Source organism: Hemitrygon akajei, chromosome 1 (genome assembly GCF_048418815.1).
Source record: "Hemitrygon akajei chromosome 1, sHemAka1.3, whole genome shotgun sequence".
NCBI lineage: Eukaryota > Metazoa > Chordata > Chondrichthyes > Myliobatiformes > Dasyatidae > Hemitrygon > Hemitrygon akajei.
Genome location: NC_133124.1, coordinates 76,379,525 through 76,406,027, shown reverse-complemented (window position 1 = coordinate 76,406,027; position 26,503 = coordinate 76,379,525). Strand labels below are relative to the sequence as shown.

The 26,503-nt window shown below is 41.8% G+C and overlaps 1 protein-coding gene across 1 annotated transcript; it reads right to left on the bottom strand.

Annotated features, from left to right (window-relative positions):
- Positions 1-1,574: 1,574 nt before the first annotated feature.
- Positions 1,575-26,135, bottom strand: ttr (transthyretin (prealbumin, amyloidosis type I)). The gene is made up of 4 exons (XM_073045975.1): positions 25,982-26,135; positions 11,882-12,018; positions 8,176-8,311; positions 1,575-1,796 (listed from the first exon to the last, which is right to left on the bottom strand). Exons 1-4 carry the CDS (start codon positions 26,060-26,062, stop codon positions 1,692-1,694), a joined length of 459 nt encoding a protein of 152 aa, XP_072902076.1. The 5' UTR covers positions 26,063-26,135; the 3' UTR covers positions 1,575-1,691.
- Between the last annotated feature and the right edge of the window lie 368 nt (positions 26,136-26,503).

Genomic DNA, 26,503 nt, shown 5'->3' with positions numbered 1-26,503 from the left:
TGTTTCTTCAAGAGGGAAGAGACTGCAAAGTATTTTGCTTCTGAAAGGAAATGAAGTATGAAATTTGTTTTATTAATATATCTAATCTTATCCGAAACAGATATTCTCCCTTCCCAGTGATAATTCTGTACATTTACTAGGACATTTGTTAAGCAATGGACAATAAATTTGACAAGATCTCAAGTCTTTGGAATGTAGGATTCTCCTACAATGAGTAGTAGTCAGGGTGTCATTTCTGAGACATTCTTTCCCTTTTAGAGCGGAAGGAACATGGACGTGTTAATTCTATCTGATTATCCTCCTGCCTGGGGAGTTAAAGACGTGTGGAGGTTTGATGGGAAGCGGGGTGGGGGGGGGGGGGGGGGGAGAATCTGATGATGTGATGTACGCAATTGGTTTATGCCTCTGATTAAAAGCCATGTCATTATATCAAATGTAATGACTAAAATAAGACTTGAAATTTAACTACTTACTAACTGCAATATCCAACCACTATAAATTAAGCCAAATATGTGCAAGTTAGCGCTATTATTTTGCTGCCTTATTTAGCTTTAAAATTGCACTTTGTCTACTCATACATTTGGTTAAAAGTCACTGAAAGAAATGTCAGGTTATCCAAAGAGTTAATATCTGAAATCTAGTTGATTCTGTTTTTTAAAAAAGTAAAATGAAACCTTTGTTGGTTAAGTTTTACAAGGTTAAAATCTCAAAAATTAGGATGCATCCTGCACAATGTACATTTTAATTTAACCCTCTCCTGTATCTTTTATTTTTCAGTATTAACTGAAAGTATTGTGCACTTTAACTTTTATCTATACATTATCTCTTATATATTTGATATATTTAAATCTATATGTATTGGATTTTAAATTGGAGGGGTGTAAACCTCATTTCAAAACTTAAAAACCTGTAATAGTGGCAGAAATTGTTTTCTGTTCAAAAGTCCATGTTGCTAATCATAATACATTTATGTAAGATGCTATAAATCACATTTACTTTCAAAAAACATTGAAGTTTATAGGCAAAAATTGATTGTAGTATGCTCCAGGAGGAATGAAAAGGCATGCTAATTTGTACATTGCACAGTCAGCTAATTGATTTAAGTATCTATTTAGTGATGTTTCGGTAACATTTGTACATTTTGTATCATTTTATGAAAATAAACAATACCAGCCTCTAATCTTTATGTGTACCTCTACCTTGGTTTTAAAGCAAGTGTACTTGCAGTTTGGTGTTCACTAGTATTTGAAATAGAAAGTTGGAACAATAATGAACTAGGATTCCAGAATTTACATAAAGCAGTTTAGGTTACCATCCTTGGTAAAATAAACATCTAATATAAATTGGCAGAAGTTCAAAAAAAAACCTGTGCCTTTAAGCGATGAGTGCAACATACTGAAGAAAAACTCCCTTACGGATGTCTACAGAGATGAAGAATAACATAAGCTAAAAAGAATAGCATTCAAAAATGTCTAACCTGTTGAAGTACAAAATCAGTGTTAGTTTACATTTTTATCTAAGCAATGTTTTAATTTGTTTATGATCAGTTACAAATATATTCAAAATGCAAGCCAAAGTTTTAATTTAGTTTTATTTGCACAAATCACAACATTGACATTTAATTTATTAGTTTCTGAATCATTTTCACATATGAAGGGTGAACAGCCTTTACTGGGTGCCACACATTCATTCTAATGTGGATTTCTAGTCAGCCCTGTAGAGGAGTAGGAGTAGGGACTGAGAAGAACTGCAAGAATGTAGTGTTGCTGGCTTGCACTTGGTACACGGAAGACCACCTGAAATGAAAAGCAACAATAGATTATCAACTTAATGTGAACTCTTCCTGTCAGCCTTTGGTATTTGAGATTTTACCAACAGACTAATGGTTAGTAAATTTTTAAAATCATGCAGATGCTGGAAATCTGAAATAAATCATTTAATATTCTGGAAGCACTTAGCATCTAGAAGGGGAACAGAGTGAACACTTCAGATTGAAGATACTACCTTGCTCCACCTGCAAGTGATCCCCATAAACCCAGTTCCAGCTTTGAAGTAATGCATTTTGAAGTGCAGGATCATAAGAAACTGCAGAGATGAGTGGTTTCAGCTCAATATATCAGATTCATTTATTGGAACATAGTGAAATGCATTGCTTGCGTTAACAACCAACACAACCCAAGAGTCACCATATATTTGGCACCAGCATTGCATGTCCACAATGTTCACAGAACAATGCAATCAGCAACAATATCAAAAAGAGAACAAAAGCAGCAAATGAGCCCAGTTTCTCCCTCCCACCAACCCACACAAACGTCCAATTACAGGACTGTCTGTCTTGGGCATATCCCTCTCCATCGTCAGTACTACGTGTTGGAAGCACTGCCTCAAGTAGGTAACATATATCATCAAAGATCTATACCATCTAGACCATGCCATTTTCTTGCAGCTATTATCCAGCAGGAAACCCACACCACTAGGTTCAAAAACAGTAACTTCCTTTCAACCAATTGGTTCTTGAAACAACTTACACAGCCCCAATCACTAGTAACCCTATGGCCACATTGATCCCTTTGCACTGAAATGGATTTTGTTTTTGTAATGGTGTTATTCTTGTATATTTTTAATGTCTTGTTTCTTGCAAATATTGTCTATCTGGTTCTATGTGCCCTTGATGCTACTGCAAGTAATTTTTTTATTACATCTACTTAATGACAAATTTAACTTGTGAATCAGGCTTATTGTCATTGACATGTCATCAAATTTGTTGTTTTGCAGCAGCAGTACAATACAATACATAAAAATAGACATTATAATATATAAAATTAAGTAGCAAAAAGTGCAGACAAATAAATGTGTTCATTGTCCATCCTAAAATCTGATCATGGAGGGAAAGAAGTTGCTAAAACATTGAGTGTGTGTCTTCAGACTCTAGTATCTTATCTCTGACTTTGTCTTTAAACCCTCGACTCTGCTAGATTCCAAAATCTTGGTCTCAAAATATTTGACTACTTCTGAAGACCCACCCATTAAAGGATCTCCAGCTGGAAATATTAGCTATTCCTCTCCCTGCAGAAGCTGACTGACTTTGTAAATCCAGCACTTTCTGTTCAATGAGTGTGCCATTTGTATGGTGAATTCTATGTCCCTCTGATATCCTAAATCACTGTGCAAACCAGTGAGGTACTTTTGACAATTTGTTCCCTGAATTACATTGGTGATGGTGGCTGTCAATTTGTGCACTGCAGCTTCCAGAACCTGTAGTGAACAGATCTTTGTGAATAAATATTAGCTGGATTATGGAATGATCAATGTGCAGTCTCAGTACAAAGCAAACACAAAGTACACTGCAGATGCTGTGGTCAAATCAACACGTACAAAGCAAGCTGCTGTGTGTACTACAAAAGGTGCCTGAGCAGAGGGAACACAGTTAGCATGTCTACTCTTGTTCCTTCTGTAAGGCAGTCTGCTGAATAAAAGACCCTACCCACTCCAGACATTCTCTCTTCGACACCCCCTCCCCCATGACATTCCATCGGGCAGAAGTTCCAAAAGCCTGAAAGCATACACCACCAGGCTGAAGATGGTTATATCAATTGAACCTTTCCCTGGTACAAGAAGAATAGATTCTTGACCTCTCAATCTAGCTCATTATGACCTTTCATCTTATTGTCTACCTTCACTGCATTTTCTCTGTAACTAACACTATTCTGCATTCTGTTTCTGTTTCACCTTGTCTACAGCAATGCAATGTTGTAATGGATTGATAGGTATGAGCCATGTGCAAGGCAAGTTTCTCACTGTATCTTGGTACATGTGACAATAAACCAATTGACCAGCTGGGTACAAGTAATTAAGTGTATGATTCAGAGATGGCACAAGTTTTTCAGCCCAACAGAATCCATACCCATCATCAACCAACCAATTACACTAATCCTACGCCAATTTTATTGCTTGTTCTTATCACATTCCCAAAAGGTAAGTGGATTGTTGGGCAATGGGAGGTCTTACTACAATTATACAGGGCCTTGGAGAAACAAGACCATAAAACATAATGGGCCAAATAGCCTAATTCTGCTCCACCATTTAATCATAGCTGATCAAATATTCCTCTCAGCCCCAATCTTCTGTCTCCTACCCTCCCCCCCCCAACCTTGTATCCCTTCATGATCTGACCAATCAAAATTCTATCAACCTCTGCCTTAAATATGCATGAAGACTTGGCCTCCACAGCTGCCTCTGACAAAGAATTCCACAGATTCACCAAGGCATATTGTGATCCTTTTGAAACACAAAAGCACATGGAGTCCTGTTAAGCTGAGCAGCAAGAGGATGTTCCCATTCATGATATAGAAACATAAGAGTAAGAGGTTACTTGTGGAAGATGAGAGGAACAGCTTCGTTGAGAACTTTGGAATCCCCTCCCCGAGTGCTCTGGAGGCTCAAGTGACAAGTATGCGGAGCTGAGATAGATTTTTGGAATTTAAAGGAGTTGAGGGTTGTGATGATGGACAGGGCATTTCATCTGAGAAGCTTTTCCTGTAGCTATCCAGCTTCTCAACAAAACTCACTCAGATGTAATACCCTAACTGTCCCTGCACAATTTCTATTAAATGGTCTTTCCTACTGTCCTTGTTATGTTGATAATTATTTAGTCTGTTCATATGTTCACATTTATTTAAGTTTGATTACATAAATTAAACTGCTCATGTCTGTTTGCACTATTGTCTTGCAAATTGTTGAATTCTTTTGTCCTGTGCTTTATGCTTGGCACCAAACCATGATCAATTCTGGTAGGTTTCACACACTGGCAATAAAATGGTTCTGATTCTGAGGAAATTGAAGCGGAGGGCAAATTCCAATCCATTATGGTCTTATTGAACAGTGGAGCAGACTCACTCACTGTAAGCTTTCTGTCTACCTTTCTTCTCTCTGCATTTCTCCTCTCGTTACCTCTTCCCTCTCTCTACATTTGCCTTCTTTACCCTCCCCTTTACAGATCTAACTTATGCCTCTTCAGATCTACCTTCTCCGCTTTCTAATTCAACCTTTACATCTCTCTCCCTCTGTACCTCTTTCTCACTAGTTCCTACTCTCTCCTTGCTTGCTACTTTCTCTCTTGCCTTCACTTTCGTCACATCATTGCCTTCAGTCATGCACCTCAATGTTAATGAGGGCCACCGAAGTAGTGAGAGTGGGAGGCTGCATCAATGATATTGACTGGCCCACTGGTTCAGAACATGAAAGGAATGTTTGTCACCTCTACCCATGAAACAGATTGAGCAGTTGTGTAAAAAGAGATTGGACTGAATTGAGAGGCTGTTAGATTTTGCAGTTGATGGAAATGAAAATCAGTGCATGTTTCCGACTTCTGATTTGCTGCTTTTTGCACCTTGGACAAGCAAAATTATTTTCAAAGCGCAGCAAAGATTTAAATGAAGTAAAGTGCTTGTATATCAGCCATACATCATTACAATACAAAAGCAGAGCTTTCACTCATAGTTGGCCCCTTTGAACTACAATAAACTTAATTTTTGGTTTCAGTTATGTTCTTGTAAAAATTATGCATAATTTATGTTTTAAGTTATGTTTTTCTTGTGAATGCTGCTCATCAGATACCATGTGCCTGTGAAGCTGCTGCAAGTAAGCTTCTCATTGCCCCGTGCACATGACAAACTCAAATTTGACTTGTGTTGATTGTACTCTACTACCTGAAAACAAATGGGGGAAGCGTAGGGAAACTTGACTTAAAATGGGAGAAGAGCCAGGATCTGGGGAAACTAGGAGGGAATGGGAGTAATTATATGAGTATTCCACATGGTTAATGCTGGCTTTAGAGTTTGTGGCTCTCCTTTGCTACACATGTCTATGCTTCATTAAAAATGCTCAGTAAAGTGGGAATGCTTGATAAGCATCTTACACCCAGAGGACTTTTTTTTTGCTGAATCAGAGTCTAGTTAATCAGTAAGCGGATTTGGCAGTTGTATTGTGTGTGCCAATAGACTTCAGTGTTCTTTGCCAACATTCCTACACTGGTAACTGTTCAATCAGTTATGCACAAAGGAAAGCAAGAGTAACAAGTTGTTGTACAATGAGAAGCATTTATAAAGACACAAACAAGTAATATTCCATTCAACTTTGCCCCAGTACAAAGCATGTTATATTTGAGTTTTATCTGGTACAAGCTCACTAACTTATCTAGATTAGTGGAAAGAGTATTCACAGGTGGTGGGGGGGGGGGGGCGGGCAGTGGGATGGCAGAGTGGAATACTGGAGAATACTAGCTAAATAAACCACTAAACCCTAGGATTTGTAGTCAGACAATGCATCTTTTATTCACAGCTCACTAAACTGAATCAAACATAATTGTCAATATACAGCAACAACACCTATAGTGTATAAACCTTCAAGGAATCAGTACATTAATACTTTAACACCATTTAACATTGAAGTTCATTTTCAATGGTTGATAGTGATGTGCTAGTGATGTTTCCATTTCTGAGGGAGCTGATCTAAACTTGTAACCATTAGTATTAGTGTCTTATAAAAATACAGCCATAAATAGGCCCTTCGGCCCATCCAGTCTGTGCTGAACCATTTAAACTGCCAAGTCCCATTGACCTGCAGTCAGACTATAGCCCTCCATATCCCTACCATCCATGTACCTATCCAAACTTAATTGTATTGCATTGATTCAGCTGAAGTAAACTGGAGTTTAGAAGGATGAGAAGTGTCCTCATAGAATGACTGCACCTGTAACGGGACCAGATAGAGTGTCCAAAACTAGACAGTTCCGCCCTCAGCGGATGGAGAACTCCGAATATTGTGGAGACTGGATCATTGGAAGCACTGGAAGAGGAGGGAGGTTCATTTTTGAAAGATCGGGGATTGAGGGCGATGGGGAACCAGTGCACAAGAGATGAGGCCTGGGGAGTATTATACACAATGGTGGGACAGGCTTGAGTGACCAAATGGCTTACTCTTCATTATCTTGGTAAAGGTCAGTAGAGATATATTCACCTGAAGATCATAAATATCATTATTAAATATAGATAAAAGGGAAGTGAATATGTTTCTAGATAGTAATAGGTTCAAAGGATGTGGGGATAATGGAGTGAAGTGGTTGATAGCCTGTGGTCATATAAACTGGTGAACTATGTCCTAGGCATTTAATGTTGTACTCTTGCCCGTATGATTCTGAGGCCAGGTGCTGACTGGTGCTGACTCTGTGGACCTGATCATGCTCTCCCAATCAATGTCAGTAAACCAGATTATCACATTACCTATTGTGGGACCATACTGCACAAAAATTGGTGGCATTCCAAAAATGACATTTCAACACCTTCATAAGCTGAAAAATGCCTTTGGGATCTCCCAAGTCACTGGAGACAAAAAAAATGGTGGAGGAACTCAGTCAGCCATTTCAGGCTGAGATCATGGGTTAACTGTTTATTTCTCTCCATAGATGTTGCCTGACCTGCTGAGTTCCTCCAGTACTGTGCATGTGCTGGTTCAGGTTTCTAGCATCTGCAGAATCTTGTGTGTCTGGAGAAATGCAGTCTTTCTCTTTGTTAAGTTTACATATGAATTGATGAATGCTGGAATTTTGTGTGAAATGGGTTGTATTGGAATGGAAGCCTGCAATTTTCCGTGCACAGATTATTCTCAGGAGTTGAATGATCCCAGGAATGAACGACTTAATGTATGAGAGTGTTTGATGTGTCTGGGCCTGTTCTCAATGGAGTTCAGAAGGATGGGGAGAAGAGGTGTGAATCTTATTAAAACCTACTTGATACTAAAAAAGGTCTGGGTGGAGTTGATGTGCAGATGATATTTCCATCAGGATCTAGGATCCAAAAGAACTTCCTCAGAATAAAGGGACATCACTTTATAACTGAGATAAGGACAAATCTATTTAGCCAGAGGAGAGTGAATCTATGGAATTCATTTCTGGAGAGGACTGTGAAGGCCAAATCATTGGGTATATTTAAAGCAGAGATTGATAGGCTCTTGATTGGCAAGGGGGTTAAGGTTTATTTGGAGAAAGTGAGAGAATGGACTTGAAAAATAAATTGGCCATGATTGAATGGCGGAACATACTCAATGGGCTGAATGGCTTAATTCTGCTCTGATACCTTATGTTCTTACATATAAAGTATTCATTAAAGTGGAACTTACATCAGCACATTCATGGAAGTGGTTAATTCCTTTGTTCCTCCAGTAGGCACCAGTGTCGAAATGGACTTTGTACAGACCAGCTGGAAGATGCTCCTCGGAAGTGAGATTGTGGACTTCTCCACTTATTCCTGTGACCCTACAAAAGAAGCCAGTGGAGTAAGGACTACTTGTCAATGGTTCTATTGTGTGAGCTGTAAATGGAGTTAAAAACCAGCTCTTTAGTGTCATGGTGTCATACAGCACAGCAATGAGCCCTTCCTCTCAGCACTCTCATGCTAACCTTTATTCCAACAGTCCTATTTAACTGCATTAGTTTTGTATCTCTCTATGCCTTGTCTATCTGTGTCTGTCCAAGTGCCCTTTAAATGTAGTCATTGTATCCGATTCCATTGCTTCCTCTGGCAATGTCTTCCAAATACCAACTACTCACTGTGTCAAAAAACAAGTTCACCCCTTAGGTCCCCTTTAACACTCCTTACACCCATGCCCTATTATTTCGGTGCTCCTCCAATGGAAAATAAGTTCAGTTCTTGTGTTCACTTCTGGTCCCTTCATTGTAGGAAGGATGTGGAAGCTTTAGAGAGGGTACAGAGGAAATTTGCCAGGATGCTGCCTAGATTGGAGAACATGTCTTATAAGAAAAGGTTGAGTGAGCTAGGACTGTTCTCTTTGGAGTAAGGGTGATGTGATAGAAATATTGTGGTGAGCATTTGATCCATAATGACAGACGAGGAAGCTCATTAACAACCGTTTTGTTGTGATAAACAGACTGGGCACCATGACCTGGAGAGTGAACCCCACCAGTCTCACACCGACGGGGGAGGTGACCATCACACACCCCGGTTACAATGAGGGTGACCCACAAATACACAAGCAAATAACTGTATAACCCAAGCTAAAATGTAACAATAAATGAACTGAAACCATTATCCCACAAAAGCATTCTAACACAAGAACAATAAACAGTACTGGTCATTAGAAATGCAGGGGCAGGCTGTCAACCGGAACCTCCCTTCCCCTGCCCAAAGCATCACAGTATATAGGGTGATAAGTCATAGACAGAATGGTCAGCCAGATGCTTCTATCCAGGACAAAATGGCTAATATAAGGAAGGGGCATTATTTTAAGGTGATTGGAGGAAATATAGGGAGGATGTCAGAGGCAGGCATTTATTTTTTTTTTTACAGTCATTGGTGTATGGAATGAGATCTCAGTGATGGTAGTAAAGACAGATACATTTGGGAAATTTAAGAAGATCTTGGATAGGCACATGGATGAGAGAAAAATCAAGGGCTATAGGGAAGGGTTAGACTAATTTTGAAGTAGATTAAAATGTTGGCATAACATTGTATGTGGTACTGTTCTATGTTCTAAAACAGATTCTGACTGTTCATCTTCTCTATGCCCCTTGTAATTTTATATACAGGTTCTCCCCAGGTTTTGAACACCCGACTTATGTACAGCCTACACATGCGTACAAGCATTTGGAGACTGGTGGGATGGGCTTGCCGGCTGTTACGTATTGAAGGGCTGCAAGGAGATCCTGCCACATAGGAACTCAGTTCATGGTAATATCTGAATGATTGGATTAAGTGCACATTGCTCTGTTTTTATTTAAATATATTGGCAGGAGGCTGCAATTGTGAACTTTTTGATTTAGAGATGCAGCACAGTAACAGGGTCTTTAGGTCCAATGAGCCCCTTCTGCTCAATTACACCCATCTGACCAATTAACCTAATAACCTGTACATCTTTGAAATGAGGCAGGAAACCAGAGCACCCAGACAGTCATGGGGAGAACACACAAACAGTAACCCAGGTTCAGTTCCACTGCTACTGTGCTGTCTGTTATCAACAGTTATCAGCAACACAGCCCTGTCAAAACCTGGGAACATCTATCATGTCACTCCTCAGCTGCTTTTGCTGCTGGGAAAAAAACAAGCCCAGCCTATCCAGTCTGTCTTCATCACTAAAATACTCCGATTCAAGTGAATCTTCTTTGCCCCTCACATATCATTATGATAGTGTGATGACTGGAACTGTGCACAGTATTCTAAGGGTGGCCTAACCAGTGCTTTGTAAAGTTGGTCAGTGTGAACTAAGATATGGGACAGAAGGCGGCTGTTTGGCCCAACAAGTCCAAACTGGGAAACAAACGACAGATGGTGGAATCCAAAGCAAAAGCAGAAATGCTGGGTAACCTCGGTCAGTCAGGTAGAATCTGTTGAAAGAATAATCAGTTAATGGTTCAGGTTAAAGATCCTTCCTCAGATCTGGGATAGTGTGGGTTGGGGGTAGCGTAGTCTTCAGTTTTTATTGCAGAGCTGGGGAGGGGGCAGGAAAGTGTAAAGTACAAGATTATTTGGAGGTTGGTGAAGACAGATTGAGTGATAAGGAATAATAGCAAAAGGAATGCAAGAGACTAATTTGGGTATTGTGTGCAGTTTTGGCCACCTACCGACAGGAAAGATGTAAATAAGGTACAAAGAGTACAGAGAAAATTTACAAGGATGTTGCCAGGTCTGGAGGATCTGAGCTACAAGGAAACATTGGATAGGTTAGGACTTCTTTTTTTCCTTGAAACATAGAAGATTGAGAGGGGATTTGATAGAGATATACAAAATCATGAGGGTATAGATAGGGTAAATGCAAACAGGCTTTTTCCTTTGAGATTGGGTGGGACTATAAATAGATCATGGGTTAAGGGTGAAAAGTTTAAGGGCAACACGAGGGTAAAGTTTTTCACTCAGAGGCTTGTGAGAATGTGGAACATTGCCAGCACAAGTGGTGCATGAAAGCTTGATTTCAACCTTTAAGTGAGGTTTGGGTAGGTACAGGATGGTAGGGGTGTGGAGAACTACGGCCCCGGTGCAGATTGTTGGGAGTAGGCAGGTTAAGTGGTTCAGCACAGCCTAGATGAACCCAGGGGTCTGTTTCTGTGCTATATTTTTCTATGACTCTATGACTTTATGATTACTGACCACTAGGAAGACATTTTAAGGAAACAGGATGAGAAAGGGATTGATAGCGTAAAATGAAGATGGAGCAAGTTAAAGTTGGGAAAAACAATGTTCCAGAAGGTTGCAAGGTGCCTAGATGACTTCCTCTGGTTGGGCTTCCTTATGGGATTGGAGGAGGCCACAGATGAGTAGGATTGACCATAAGACGCAAGAGCAGAATCAGGCCATTTGGCCCATTAAACCAGCACCACCAACAGAATGAGGAGAAGGAATGAGAATTAAAGAGGCACACATCAGAACCCCAGGGTCACGCTCTGCAGCTCTATGCGTGTCCATCTTGTCTGGTCCATTCCCACATCTAGGTACCTTTTGCCTGGAATTCAAGTGCCTATCTAAAAAGCTGGATGAACTCAGCAGCACAGCATTTGTGGAGGGAAGTGTGGAGCCATCATTTCATGTCAGAGAAATATCAAGTCTCCATTTGCGTCCATAGAAGGGCGGATGGGAAAGGTTTAGAGGGATCTGGCTCAAACCCAGGCAAATGGGACTAGCTCAGGTGGACACCTTTGTAGACATGGACAACTTGGGCTGAAGGGCCTGTTTCTCTACTGTATAACTCCCCGACCCTATAAACCTATATAAAGTACCCCAAAAGATGCTCAAATCAATATTTTAAAAAAACGTTGAGCATTGGACAGCAAGAGGTTGCAGAGGCCTGCGAAGGGGTGGTCAGATATTGTACTCACGCTGTGGAGAGCTGCTGCCAGGTTTGGTCATCACCTTGCCTCTGCATTTGGATGTGCAGGTTTGCAGCCGGTGTACCGCTCACAGCATCCAGAACTTTGATGAGGATTGGGCATTTGTCATCATGGGCACCATGACTCTACGTTCAAAGGAAACAGATAAGTGATGGAAAATTGAGACTTCCTCAAGGCAAAAGCATCCTGAAGTGGAGATGCAATTAATATCAATGGATTCTCTAAGAGTGCAATTTAACTGTTTACAAATTGAAATGAAGAACCAAGATAAACGTAAATGAAATTAATAGAAAAACTTGCTCTTCTATAGGTCCTTTGAATGTTTCCAAATCACCTTGCAGCCAATGAAATAACAGTCTCTGTTGTTATATAGGAAATGCAGCAGTCAAGATGTGCATAGCAAGATCCCCCTACTGCACCAATGATTGGGTGAAATCTTTATACTTGACTATACTAACAGGTTCTATCCTGCTGTTATCAGACTCTTGAACAGAAATGGATTTGGAATTGGTTTATTATTGTGGCCTGTACAGAGATACAGTGCAAAGCTTGTCTTGCACACTGCATCTCTGTATCTCATGGGTTGTCGTATCTGACCCATGCTCTCTGGCACTGCGTTCCAGATCTCAGCAGTACACGGTGTGAAAAAAATCTCCCCTGAAATCCTCTTTAAAACACCTTCCGCTCACATTAAACTTATACCCTCTCATCTTGATACCCCTTAAGGATCCTGACTGCTGAATCGTGCATCAATCAAGCTGATTGTTTTGCTTTGGATGAAAGCAAGCAGTCCTTCACAGCTGGCACTGCAGCTTTGGGCAAAGTCCAAAGTGCTTTTATTTCTCTTGTTGATTTATTGAACCTGGCAGTCACAAATGTTACCAACATCCAATGTCAATTCCCAAATATACTTGGGAGGACAGTGCAGGCTGCCTCCTGAATTGCTGCATTAGTGTGGCGAAGATGCCTTTGGACAATGGGTCCTAGAGTTTAGACTGAAAACTAGGGTACAGTTAAAAAACAAGAAATTGTGCAGTTCTAGTCCCTCAATATAACATGAATGTGGAAGCTTTAGAGCAGGGTGCAAATAAAATTACCAGTACGCTGCCTGGGTTAGAGAGCACGTTTTAACAAAGCTAAACAAGCTAAGACTTTTTTTTTTATAGACAATAGACAATAGGTGCAGAAGTAGACCATTCGGCCCTTTGAGCCTGCACCGCCATTCTGAGATCATGGCTGATCATCTACTATCAATACCCGGTTCCTGCCTTGTCCCCATATCCCTTGATTCCCCTATCCATAAGATACCTATCTAGCTCCTTGAAAGCATCCAGAGAATTGGCCTCCACTGCCTTCTGAGGAAGTGCATTCCAGACCCCACAACTCTCTGGGAGAAGAAGTTTTTCCTTAACTCTGTCCTAAATGACCTACTCCTTATTCTTAAACCATGCCCTCTGGTACTGGACTCTCCCAATATCTGGAACATATTTCCTGCCTCTATCTTGTCCAATCCCTTAGTAATCTTATATGTTGCAATCAGATCCCCTCTCAATCTCCTCAATTCCAGCGTGTACAAGCCCAGTCTCTCTAACCTCTCTGCGTAAGACAGTCTGGACATCCCAGGAATTAACCTCGTGAATCTACACTGCACTTCCTCTACAGCCAGGATGTCCTTCCTTAACCCTGGAGACCAAAACTGTACATAATACTCCAGGTGTGGTCTCACCAGGGCTCTGTAGAAATGCAAGAGGATTTCCTTGCTCTTGTACTCAATTCCCTTTGTAATAAAGGCCAACATTCCATTAGCCTTCTTCACTGCCTGCTGCACTTGCTCATTCACCTTCAGTGACTGATGAAAAAGGACTCCTAGATCTCTTTGTATTTCTCCATTACCTAACTCTACACCATTCAGATAATAATCTGCCTTCCTGTTCTTACTCCCAAAGTGGATAACCTCACACTTATTCACATTAAACGCCATCTGCCAAGTATCTGCCCACTCACCCAGCCTATCCAAGTCACCCTGAATTCTCCTAACATCCTCATCACTAGTCACACTGCCACCCAGCTTAGTATCATCAGCAAACTTGCTGATGTTATTCTCAATGCCTTCATCTAAATCTTTGATGTAAATCATAAACAGCTGTGGTCCCAATACCGAGCCCTGTGGCACCCCACTAATCACCACCTGCCATTCCAAGAAACACCCATTCACTGCTACCCTTTGCTTTCTATCTGCCAACCAGTTTTCTATCCATGTCAATATCTTCCCCCCAATGCCATGAGCTCTGATTTTACCCACCAATCTCCTATGTGGGACCTTATCAAATGCCTTCTGAAAATCGAGGTACACTACATCCACTGGATCTCCCTTGTCTAACTTCCTGGTTACATCCTCGAAAAACTCCAATAGGTTAGTCAAGCATGATTTGCCCTTGGTAAATCCATGCTGGCTTGGCCCAATCCTATCATTGCTATCTAGATATGCCACTATTTCATCTTTAATAATGGACTCCAGCATCTTCCCCACTACTGATGTTAGGCTGACAGGACGATAGTTCTCTGTTTTCTCCCTCCCTCCTTTCTTAAAAAGTGGGATAACATTAGCCATTCTCCAATCCTCAGGAACTGATCCTGAATCTAAGGAACATTGGAAAATGATTACCAATGCATCCACAATTTCCAGAGCCACCTCCTTTAGTTCCCTAGGATGCAGACCATCTGGAGCTGGGGATTTGTTAGCCTTCAGTCCCATCAGTCTACTCATCACCATTTCCATCTTAATGTCAATCTGTTTCATTTCCTCTGTTACCCTATGTCCTTGGCCCATCCATACATCTGGGAGATTGCTTGTGTCTTCCCTAGTGAAGACAGATCTAAAGAACTTATTAAATTCTTCTGCCATTTCTCTGTTTCCCATAACAATTTCACCCAATTCATTCTTCAAGGGCCCAACATTGTTCTTAACTATCTTCTTTCTCTTCACATACCTAAAAAAGCTTTTGCTATCCTCCTTTATATTCCTGGCTAGCTTGCGTTCGTACCTCATTTTTTCTCCCCGTATTGCCTTTTTAGTTAAGTTCTGTTGTTCCTTAAAAACTTCCCAATCATCTGTCCTCCCACTCACCTTAGCTCTGTCATACTTCTTTTTTTTAATGCTATGCAATCTCTGACTTCCTTTGTCAACCACTGTGGCCCCTTTCCCCTCTTTGAATCCTTCCTTCTCTGGGGGATGAACTGATTTTGCACCTTGTGCATTATTCCCAAGAATACCTGCCATTGCTGTTCCACTGTCTTTTCTGCTAGGATATCCGTCCATTTAACTTTGGCCAGCTCCTCCCTCATGGCTCCATAGTCTCCTTTGTTCAACTGCAACACTGGCACCTCCGAGCTGCCCTTATCCTTCTCAAATTGCAGATAAAAACTTATCATATTATGGTCACTACCTCCTAATGGCTCTTTTACTTCAAGATCGCTTATCAAATCCTGTTCATTACACAACACTAAATCCAGAATAGCCTTGTCCCTGGTCGGCTCTCGTGCAAGCTGTTCCAAGAATGCATCCCGTAGGCACTCTACAAACTCCCTATCATGGCGTCCAGCACCAACCTGATTCTCCCAGTTCACCTGCATGTTGAAATCCCCCATAACTACTGCGTCATTACTTTTGCCACATGCCAATGTTAACTCCCTATTCAACTTGCACCCAATATCCATGCTAAAAGACCATTAGGGTATTTTTTCCCTTACTGTTCCTCAGTTCTATCCACACAGACTCTACTTCTCCTGATCCTATGTCCCCCCCTGCAAAGGACTGAATTTCATTCCTCACCAACGGGCCACCCCACCCCCTCTGCCCACATTTTTGTCCCTACGATAGCACATATACCCTTGTACATTCATTTCCCAGGTCTGATCTCCCTGCAGTCATGTCTCCGTTATCCCAACAATATCATAGTTACCTATTCGCACCTGAGCTTCAAGCTCATCCGCCTTATTTCTGACACTTCGTGCATTCAGATATAGAATTTTTTGCCCATTTCTCCTCTCTCTGTTTAAATCGCTGCCTATTGTGCTTAACCCAGCTCCCTGAACTCCCATCGGGCTATACGCCCCTTGAATTTTGTTGTCCTTCCTAAATTTACTTATTCTTTCTGCACATTTAACTCCACGTTCTGTCAGACCATCCCTCTGTATGTGTCCTCATCACTTGTTCCGCTTCACCTTTCTCTACTACACACTTAATATTCCAGAACCGTGTAGTCCCCACTTGTCCTTTATTCTTCATCTCGCTATCCTCTCTCACATTCTGGATCCCTGCCCCCTGCAAATTTAGTTTAAACCCCCCGAGCAGCACTAGCAAACTTTTCTGCAAGAATGTTAGTACCGCTCCAGTTCAGGTGTAAACCGTCCCGTCGGAACATATATCCACCTTCCCTGGAACAAAGCCCAATTATCTAAAAACCTGAAGCCCTCCCTCCTGCACCATCCTCTCTGCCATGTATTAATCTGTATTATCCTTCTGTTCCTTGCCTCACTTGCATTTGGCACAGGTAGCAATCCTGAGATTGTTACCCTGGAGGTCCTGCCCTTCAGCTTTGCACCTAACTCCCTGAACTCACTACGCAGGACCCCCTCACTCATCCTACCCACGTCGTTGGTCCCTACATGGACCACAACATCTGGGTTCTTGCCCTCCCTCTCAAGAATAACCTGCACCCGATCTGAGATGTCCCGGACCCCGGCACCAGGGAAGCAACATACCATCCGAGACTCCCGATCTTCCCCACAAAATCTCCTATCCGCCCCCTTGACTATAGAATCCCCTATCAATACCGCTCTCTTCTCTTCCCTCCTCCCCTTCCTAGTCGAGGGTCCAACCTCAGTGCCAGAGACAGGTCCACTGCAACTTATTCCTGGTAGGTCATCCCCACCAACAGTATCCAAAACGGTATACTCATTGTTGATGGGAATGGCCACAGGGGTGCTCTGCTCTCTCTGTCTGCTCCCCCTGCCTCTCTTGACTGTCACCCATTTGCCTACCTCCTGTCTTTTCGGTGTGACTACCTCCCGATAACTCTTATCTATCTCTGTCTCTGCCTCCCGAATGATCAGTGGTTCATCCAGCTCCTTTTCTTTGGAGTGAAGGAAAATGAGAGTTGATTTGATAGGGGTGCACAAGAAGATAAGAGGCATTGATAAAGGGACTGTCCTTCCCCCAGGACAGAAATGGCTAATACAAAAGGGTATAATTTTAAGGTGCTTGGAGAAAAGTATAGGGCTCAGAGGTAAGATTTTTCTAAGGAGAGTGTTAGGTATGTGGAACACACTGCCAGGGTGGTGGTAGAGGCTGATACATTAGGGACTTTTAAGAGACTCTTAGATTGGCACATGGGCGAAAGAATGAAAAGTTAAAAAAAGGAAGGCTACTGTATCTGTTGGGGGGGGCGAATAAGATTGATCTTGGAGTAGGCTAAGTGGTTGGTACAGCATCATAGGCTGTACTGTTCAAAGTAAATTGTTCACAGGAGAAAAAAATTCCCTCGTGCATCTGCTAGAGACCAACTCAGAAAGAGGATCAGATTTCTTCTCATGAAGAAAGTTAGAGCAGAGTACAGAGATCAGACTCTTGATTGTACGATAAAATGGACTCTTGACCTCACAATCTATCTCATTATTGATCTTGCACCTTTATTTTTTAACCTGCATTTTCTCTGTAGTTTTTACATTTTATTCTGTTATTGTTTTACCTTGTTCGACCTCACGACACTGTGTAATGATCTGATCTGTATGAACAATATGTAAGTCAAGCTTTCCACTGCCCATGTGACATTGCTAAACCAGGAACAGACCTTTAGGCTCAACATGACTGTGCTGACTATGATGCCAGTCAAAGCTAATCCTACTTACATGCGCAAGATCCATATACCCCACCCCCTCCATCCTCCTTGTTCATCTGTTCATGAAAGGGAAAAGATTTGAGAGACTGAGAAGAAAACTTTTCATTCGGACTGTGCTGGTTTTATGGATGAGCTGCTAGAGGAAGTGGAAGAGGTGGATACAATAACATTTAAAAAACATTTGAACAGGTACATGGATAGGAAAGGTGCAGAGGGATATGGGCCAAATGCTGGCAAAAGGGACTAGACTCTTGGTTGGCATGGATGAGTTGGGCCAAGAGGACTGTTACCATGCTGTTTAACTCAGCGACTTTGTTTGTCTAAATGCCTCCTAAACAGTGCTATTGTTTTATCTTCCTGTCAGTAGGTTCCAGGCACTTACAACTCGTGTACAAAAACTTGTCTCGTATGTCTCCTTTAAGCTTAAACCTATGCCCTCTAGTATTTGGCATTTCCACAGGGGGAAATTACTTGGATTGTCTACCCTATTTATGTCTCCCATAGTTTTATAAACTTCCATCAGGTCTCCCCTCAGCCTCCAAAGTTCCAGGGAAAAAAGCCCAAGTTTGCCCAACCTCTCCTTATAATTGTCATTAATCCAGGCAAAATCCTGAAGAACCCCTTATACACCTTCTTCAGAGCCCCACATCCTTCCTGTGTTGCACACACAGTACTCCACCTGCAGCCTGACTAAATATCTGAACAACTGCAACATGACTTCCTGACCTTTATCCTCAGCACCCTGACTGGGGAAGGCAAGCATGCTGTACACCTTACTTGCATCCCTAAGTTGCCACTTTCAAGCATCAATGGACTTGCAAACTTTATGGTTGGTGCTCATTCTTATGGACTGAATAGAATGTGCATGGAGAGGATGTTTCCATTAGCAGCAGCGTCTAGGATGAAAAGGACATGATGAGGAGGAATTTCTTTAGCTGGAGGGTGTTGAATCTGTGGAATTCACTGCCTCAGATGGCCAAGGAAGCCATGTATATTTAAAGCAGAAGCCTACAGGTTCTCGGTTAGTAAGAGTGTCAAAGCTTACAGGGAGTGTGTGTGTTGCTTGGATTTCCAGCATCTACAGATTTTCTTTTGTTAGGGAGAATGGGGTTGAGAGGAGAAATATATCAACCATGATCGAAGGCTGAAGCAGACTTGATGGGCAAAATGGCTTATTTCTGTTCCTATGTCTTATGGTCTTGTAGTTTTGTGGTAAGTTGCTGTGTGTGGATTGGCTGATGCCTGATCTACTAGACAACAGGCTCAGTATACTGGGTGCCTTGAGTTCTTGACAGAGGATAGCTGGAGCCAGAGGGAGGCCAATGAAATCTTTGGTCATATTTAGATAATCAAGAATGCAACATGTTGACTTGGATCAGCCAGGGTGACTCCTGGGCTGGAGGGTACATCAAATAAGCAGAGTGGAAGCAGACTGGGCCTATATTCTCTAGAACTTGGAACTGTGAGAGGAGAGGTGTACAAATCTTATAGATCTCATCGATCCATGTAAATGCAGGGACAATGTTCCTCTTGCTTATTGGTCTTGAACCAGTGGTCACATTCTTAAAGCAAAGGATTGATCACTCAGGTTGAGGTGGGGTGAAATTTCTTCAACCAGAGGGTGGTGATCTCTGGAGTTATCTACCCAAGAGGTCAGTGGAGGAAAAGGTAGATATGTTTATTTTTAGATATTAGGGAGATTTGGCATGTCCCTGGTGATTATCACCAATTTTTATAAACATACCATAGAAAGCATCCTATCTGTATGCGTCACAGCTTGGTATGGCAATGACTCTGTCATGACCACAAAAAACTGCAGAGTTGTGAACACAGCTCAGCACATCACGGAAATCAGCCTTCCATCTATGGGCTTAGTCTATACTTCTCACTTCTTCAGTAAAGCAACCAGCATGGGCATAAGTCCCACTCATCCCGGATATTCTATCTTCTCTCCCTCCTATTGGATGGAAGATAGGAAAGCATGAAGCACATATCAGCAGGTTCAAGGACAGCTTCTATCCCGTTGTTATCAGACATTAAAAAAAAGAACCTCTAATCTCCCACTCTTTCACATCGTGGCCCCAGTACTCTATCTCTCTGCTTGCACTACACTTTCTCCATAACTGTAGCAGTAATTGTAATGGAAGGTGTTCTAAGGGACTGGATATATATTTGGATAGACATGGACTGATTAAGGATAGTCTGCATGGCTTCATGCATGGTAGGTCATGTGTAACCAATCTAACAGAGTTTTTCAAGGAAGTTATCAGGAAAGTGGATGAAGACAAGGCAGTGGATGTTGTCTATATGGACTTTACCAAGACCTTTGCCAAGGTCCCGCATTGGAGGTTGGTCAAGAAGGTTCAGTCACTCTGCATGCAAGATGAGGTAGTAAATTGTATTAGACTTGGGCTTTGTGAGAGAAGCCAGAGAGTGGTAGCAGTAGATGGTTGCCTCTCTGACTTCAGGCCCATAACTAGTGCAGTGCCACAAGGATCAGTGGTGGGTCCATTGTTGTTTGTCATCTATATCAATTACCTGGATGATAATGTGATTAACTGGATCAGCAAGTTTATGGATGACACCAAGACTGGGGGTGTGGTGGACAGTGAAGATGGCTATCATGGCTTGCAGAGGAATCTGCATCAGGTAGAAAAATGGACTGAAATATGGCAGATGGAATTTAATTTAATACAGCCAAGTACAAGATGTTGCACTTCAGTAGGACCAACCAGGGTAGGTCTTACACAGTGAATTCGGGGGCACTGAGGAGGGTGGTAGAACAAAGGGATCTGGGAATACTGGTCCATAATTCTTTGGAGGTGGTGTCACTGGTAGATAGGGTTGTGAAAAAAGCGTTTGGTACACCACCGACAGAAATGATGTAAATAAGGTTGAAAGAGTATTTACAAGGTCTGTTTCTAGGTCTGGAGGACCTAAGTCATAAGAGGTTAGGACTTTATCCCTTAGATCAAAGAAGTTTGAGAGGAGATAACTCTACTGGGTGTTTTCTATAGACCACCCAATAGTAACAGGGACATCGAGGAGCAGATAGGGAGACAGATTCTGGAAAGGTGTAATCATAACAGGGTTGTCGGTGGTGGGAGATTTTAGTTTCCCAAATGTCGATTGGCATTTGGCAAATGTCGAAGGGGTTTAGATGGGGTGGAGTTTGTCAGGTGTGTTCAGGAAGGTATTTTTACACAATATGTAGATAAGCCTACAAGAGGAGAGGCTGTACTTGACCTGGTATTGGGAAATGACCCTGGTCAGTTGTCAGGTCTCTCAGTGGGAGAGCATTTTGGAGATAGTGATCACAATGTTATCTCCTTTACCATAGCATTGGAGAGGAATAGGAACAGTCAAGTTAGGAAAGCGTTTAACCGGAGTGAGGGGAAATATGAGGCTATCAGGCAGGAACTTGGAAGCATTAATTAGGACAGATGTTCTCAGGGAAACATACAGAAGAAATGTGGCAAATGTGAAGTTCTGCATAGGTATGTTCCAATGAGACGGGGAAAGCATGGTAGGATACAGGACCCATGATGTACAAAGGCTGTTGTAAGTCTAGTCATGAAAAGAAGAGCTTATGAAAGGTTCAAAAAACTAGGTAATGATAGAGATTTAGAAAATTATAAGGCTAACTTAAGAAAGAAATTAGGAGAGCCAGAAGGGGCCATTAAGGAAAACCCCAAGGCATTCTACAAATATGTGAAGAGCAAGAGGATAAGACATGAGAGAATAGGACCAATCAAGACTGGCAGTGGAAAAGTGTGTATGGAACCAGAGGAAATAGCAGAGGTACTTACTGAGTACTTTGTTTCAGTATTCTCTACGGAAAAGGATCTTGGCGATTGTAGGGATGACTTACAGTGGACTGAAAAGCTTGAGCATGTAGATATTAAGAAAGAGGATGTGCTGGAGCTTTTCAAAAGCGTCAAGTTGGTTAAGTGACTGGGACCAGATGAGATGTACCCCAGGCTACTATGGGAGGAGAGGGAGGAGATTGCTGAGCCTCTGGCAAAGATCTTTGCATCATCAATGAGGACGGGAGAGGTTCCCAAGGATTGGAGGGTTGCGGATGTTGCTCCATTATTCAAGAAAGGGAGTAGTGATAGCCCAGGAAATTATAGACTAGTGAGACTTACCTCAGTGGTTGGTAAGTTGATGGAGAAGAACCTGAGAGGCAGGATTTATGAACATTTGGAGAGGCATAATATGATTAGGAATAGTCAGCATGGCTTTGTCAAGGGTAGGTCATGCCTTACAAGCATGACTGAATTTTTTGAGGATGTGACTAAACACATTGATGAAGGTAGAGCAGTAGATGTAGTGTATATGGATTTCAGCAAGGCATTTGACAAGGTACCCCATGCAAGGCTTACTGAGAAAGTAAAGAGGCATGGGATCCAAAGGGGCATTACTTTGTGGATCCAGAATTGGCTTGCCCACAGAAGTCAAAGAGTGGTTGTAGACTGGTCATATTCTGCATGGAAATCAGTCACCAGTGGTGTGCCTCAGGGATCTGTTCTGGGACCCCCTACTCTTAGTGATTTTTATAAATGATCTGGATGAGGAAGTGGAGGGATGAGTTAGTAAATTTGCTGGTGACACAAAGGTTGGGGGGTGTTGTAGATAGTGTGGAGGTCTGTCAGAGATTACAGTGGGACATTGATAGATGCAAACCTGGGCTGAGAAGTGGCAGATTAAGTTCAACCCAGATAAGTGTGAGGTGGTTCATTTTGGTAGGTCAAATATGATGGCAGAATATAGTATTAATGGTAAGACTCTTGGCAGTGTGGAAGATCAGAGGGATCTTGGGATGTGAGTACACAGAACACTCAAAGCTGCTGTGCAGGTGGACTTTGTGGTTAAGAAAGCGTATGGTGCATTGGCCTTCATGAATTGTGGGATTGAGATTAGGAGCCGAGAGGTAATGTTGCAGCTATATAGGACCCTGATCAGACCCCATATGGAGTACTGTGCTCAGTTCTGGTCGTGTCACTACAGGAAGGATGTGGAAACCATAGAAAGGTTGCAGAGGAGATTTACAAGGATGTTGCCTAGATTGGGGAGCATGCCTTATGAGAATAGGTTGAGTGAACTCGGCCTTTTCTCCTTGGAGTGACAGAGGATGAAAGGTGAGCTCACAGAGGTGTACAAGATGAGAGGCATTGATTGTGTGGATAGCCAGAGGCTTTTTCCCAGGGCTGAAATGGCTAGCATGAGAGGGCACAGTTTAAAGGTGCTTGGAAGCAGGTACAGAGGAGATGAGATGTCAGGATTACGTTTTTACGCAGAGTGGTGAGTGCGTGGAATGGGTCGCCGCTGATGGTGGTGGAGGCGGATATGATAAAGGTCTTTTAAGAGACTCCTGGATAGGTACATGGAGCTCAGAAAAACAGAGGGCTATGGGTAATCCTAGGTAATTTCTAAGGTAAGGACATGTTGGACACAGTTTTTGTGGGCTGAAGGGCCTGTATTGTGTTGTAGATTTTCTGTGTTTCTATGTTTCTATTTGAGGTATACAAAAGTATGCGGGGTAGAAAGAGGGCAAATACAAGCAGGCTTTTTCCACTGAGGCTGGGAAGGACTACGGAGGTCATGGGTTAAGTATGAATGGTGAGAAGTTTAAGGGGAACAAGTGAGGAAGCTTCTTCACTCAGAGGGCTTAGAGCGTGTGGAATGAGCTCCCAGCATAAGTGGTGCATGCGAGCTTAATTTCAACGTAAAAGCAAAAATCGGGTAAGTACTTGGATGGTGGGGGTATCGAGGGCTATGGTCCTGATGCAGGTTCATGGGTGTAGACAGTTTAAATGTTTTTGACATGGACTAGATGGGCCTGTTTCTGTGCTGTACTTTTCAATGACTCTATGCTTCTATATTGTGCATTCTGTTTCTCAACAATAAACTGATGTGATGAAGTGATCTGTCTGGATTGTTTGCAAAACAAAGCTTTTCTCTAATACGCTCTTCTTGGGTTTCCAGCCAGGTACAGATATCAACTTTAACCAGCATTTTGATGACAAGCTCTGTCATCTTCATCAGCAATGATGCCTAGGCCTTCATCTTTGTTAAAAAAAATTTTCTCTAGTTTTATTTCAATGGCTTACTTCACCAGGTTTTCTTTGTCTTTAACAAAAATGAAGGCCTCGTTCTAGGTGAGAACTGGTATTTGATTGTAAACAAGGTGGGGCTGTGGAAACCTGATTGGATGAGGACTAACCAGTCAGGAGGGATGGACATTTAGGGAAAATGTCCCTGATGAAGATGGTGGAGTTTGTCATCAAAATGTCTGTTAGAATCGATACTGCTTTACCTTGTTCTACCTGATTCTGATTATGAAAGCCATCAAGTTAGGCCTAACAAAAAAGGGCTGTTCCTCTGTGTCATAGAGTCATACAGTATGGATACAGCCTCTTCGGCCTGACTTTTCCATGCCAGCCAATATTGCCACCTAAGCTTGTCCCATTTGCCTATATTTGACCCATATCCCTCTTAATCTTTTTCATCTGTGCATCCATCCAAATTGTAGAAAGGTAACCAGGGGCTGAATTTTATGCCACCAGTGGAATGTTTAGAGAGGATATCAGCAAAAATATTTTCTCTCAATGAGCGAGGATTTGCAATTCACAGCAGGAGAACGGTAGAGACATGAACAATCCCCATGCTTAATAAGTATCTGAATGAGCCCATGAAGTGTTTTGGCTTGCAGAGCAGCATCCAAGGGGAAGTGGTATTCATCTACAGTCCATCACTGGGAGTACAAATGAATGGAATTAGAATCAGGTTTATTATTGTGAAATTTGTTAATTTAGTGGCAGCAGTTCAATGCAATATATAGTAATATAGAAAGAAAAAATAAGTAAATCAGTTATAGTAAGTATATGTATGTACATTGAATAGATTAAAAATAATGCAAAACCAGAAATAGTATATACTAAAAAAAGTGAGGTAGTGTTCATGGGTTCAATGTCCATTTAGGAATTGAATGGCAGAGGGGAAGAAGCTGTTCCTGAATTGCTGAGCATGTACCTTCAGGCTTCTGTACCTCCGATCTGATGGTAACAGTGAGAAAAGGACATGCCCTGGGTGATGTGGGATCCTTAATAATGGACATCGCCTTTCTATGGAGGCTAATACCCAAGATGGAGCTGACTAGTTTTATGACTTTCTGTAGCTTCTTTCGGCCCTGTGCAGTAGTCCCTCCCCATACCAGACAGTGATGCAGCCTGTCAGAATGCTTTCCATGGTGCATGTATAGAGGATTGAGTGTTTTAGTTGACAAACCAAATCTCTTCAGACTTCTAATAGCTGTTGTCTTGCCTTCTTTATAGCTGCATCAATATGTTGTGTCCAGGTTAGTTCCTCAGAGATACTGGGACTCCGGAATTTGAAATTGCTTACTCTCTCCACTCTGTTCTTTCTTGCAAAACCTGTGTATAATTTATGTCCAGCTTAAATGCTGCTTATTTGATGGTATACGCCTGTGATGCTGCTGTGAAATTTTCATTGCACCTGTTCACATATGTATTTGTGCATATGACAATAATTTTGGTTTTGGCTTCAAAAAATTTAGTACATATAACATGTTGGCTGCAGGTTTTAGTTGTCAGTCACTGGGCAATAATGAACTAAAACATAATTCGGCACAGCACACAATGTCTGTGCTGAATACATTGCCAAATAATGGTAAACTTCTGCCTGCATGAGATCCATATTCTTCCTTTCCGTACACAAGGTTTACATAAGTTACTGTTGTTTCATCCCAGGTGAAGCCGAAAAGAAAATATTCTCTACAGATGCCAGTGCAGTCAGGCAGAAGACACAAAAGCCTGGAAGTATGTGCCACCTGAGAAAAGGATAGCTTCAATCCCACTGTTATTGGACTCTTGAACAGACCTTTTGTACGGTAATATGAACTCTTAGTCTCACATGACCTTAAACTTTATCATTTAGCTCTACTGCACTTTTTCAGTAGTTTTTACACTTTATTCTGCATCATTGTTGTTTTACCTTATTTTAGCTCAATGCATTGTGTAATAATTTGATCTGAATAAACAGTATGCAAGACGAACTTTCCACTGGGACATATGACAATATTAAAACCAATTCTGCCAATACCAATGCAATCACCAATAAGTATTCCCTTAAAAGAAAGACTTACCGCCTTATCGGAAACACTTACCACTCTTGTGGCTGCACTGGAGGCAGTGAGGGCGAACACAAATAACAACAGTGCATGGAGCATTTTGCACTCTCTGTACATCAATACAAGGTGGAGCTACTGTGTCTGAGGGCCGACTTTATAGTTCACCCAGGCAGGGGTCACCTAATCACTAACCTCCAAACTGCTGACTCGGATTATTATCTCAATAAACACTGGGCAAATCAGTAACTCATGGAATGGGGTGTTCATTGGACAACAACGAAAGTCTCCCCCTTTAATGCAGCCTCTGAGTTCAGAGCAGCTTTAGCAAGGCAAAGCTGTGATAAATGGTTTGCACAGTTGGTTAATGCAAAATGTTTAAAACAGCTTTTGGTGTTGTTGCTTTTCCAACAAATCTGTAATGACTTTATTTTAAAATGCTAGTGAAGAAACATAGAATCAGTGCATGCACCACTGGCACAGTTAGCCACCGTCTCACAGCTCCAGAGACCCAGGTTCGATTCTGAATTTTGGGCACCGTCTGTGCAGTGTTTACATTTT

Excerpts from the sequence above, each read along its gene's own strand:
- ttr (XM_073045975.1), bottom strand. The coding sequence starts at position 26,062 with ATGTACAGAGAGTGCAAAATGCTCCATGCACTGTTGTTATTTGTGTTC. Across the intron at positions 8,312-11,881 it reads TGGCAGCAGCTCTCCACAGC|GGTCACAGGAATAAGTGGAG; the intron begins GTGAGTACAATA and ends CTTCTTTTGTAG. Across the intron at positions 1,797-8,175 it reads ACTTCCATGAATGTGCTGAT|GTGGTCTTCCGTGTACCAAG; the intron begins GTAAGTTCCACT and ends TTTTCATTTCAG.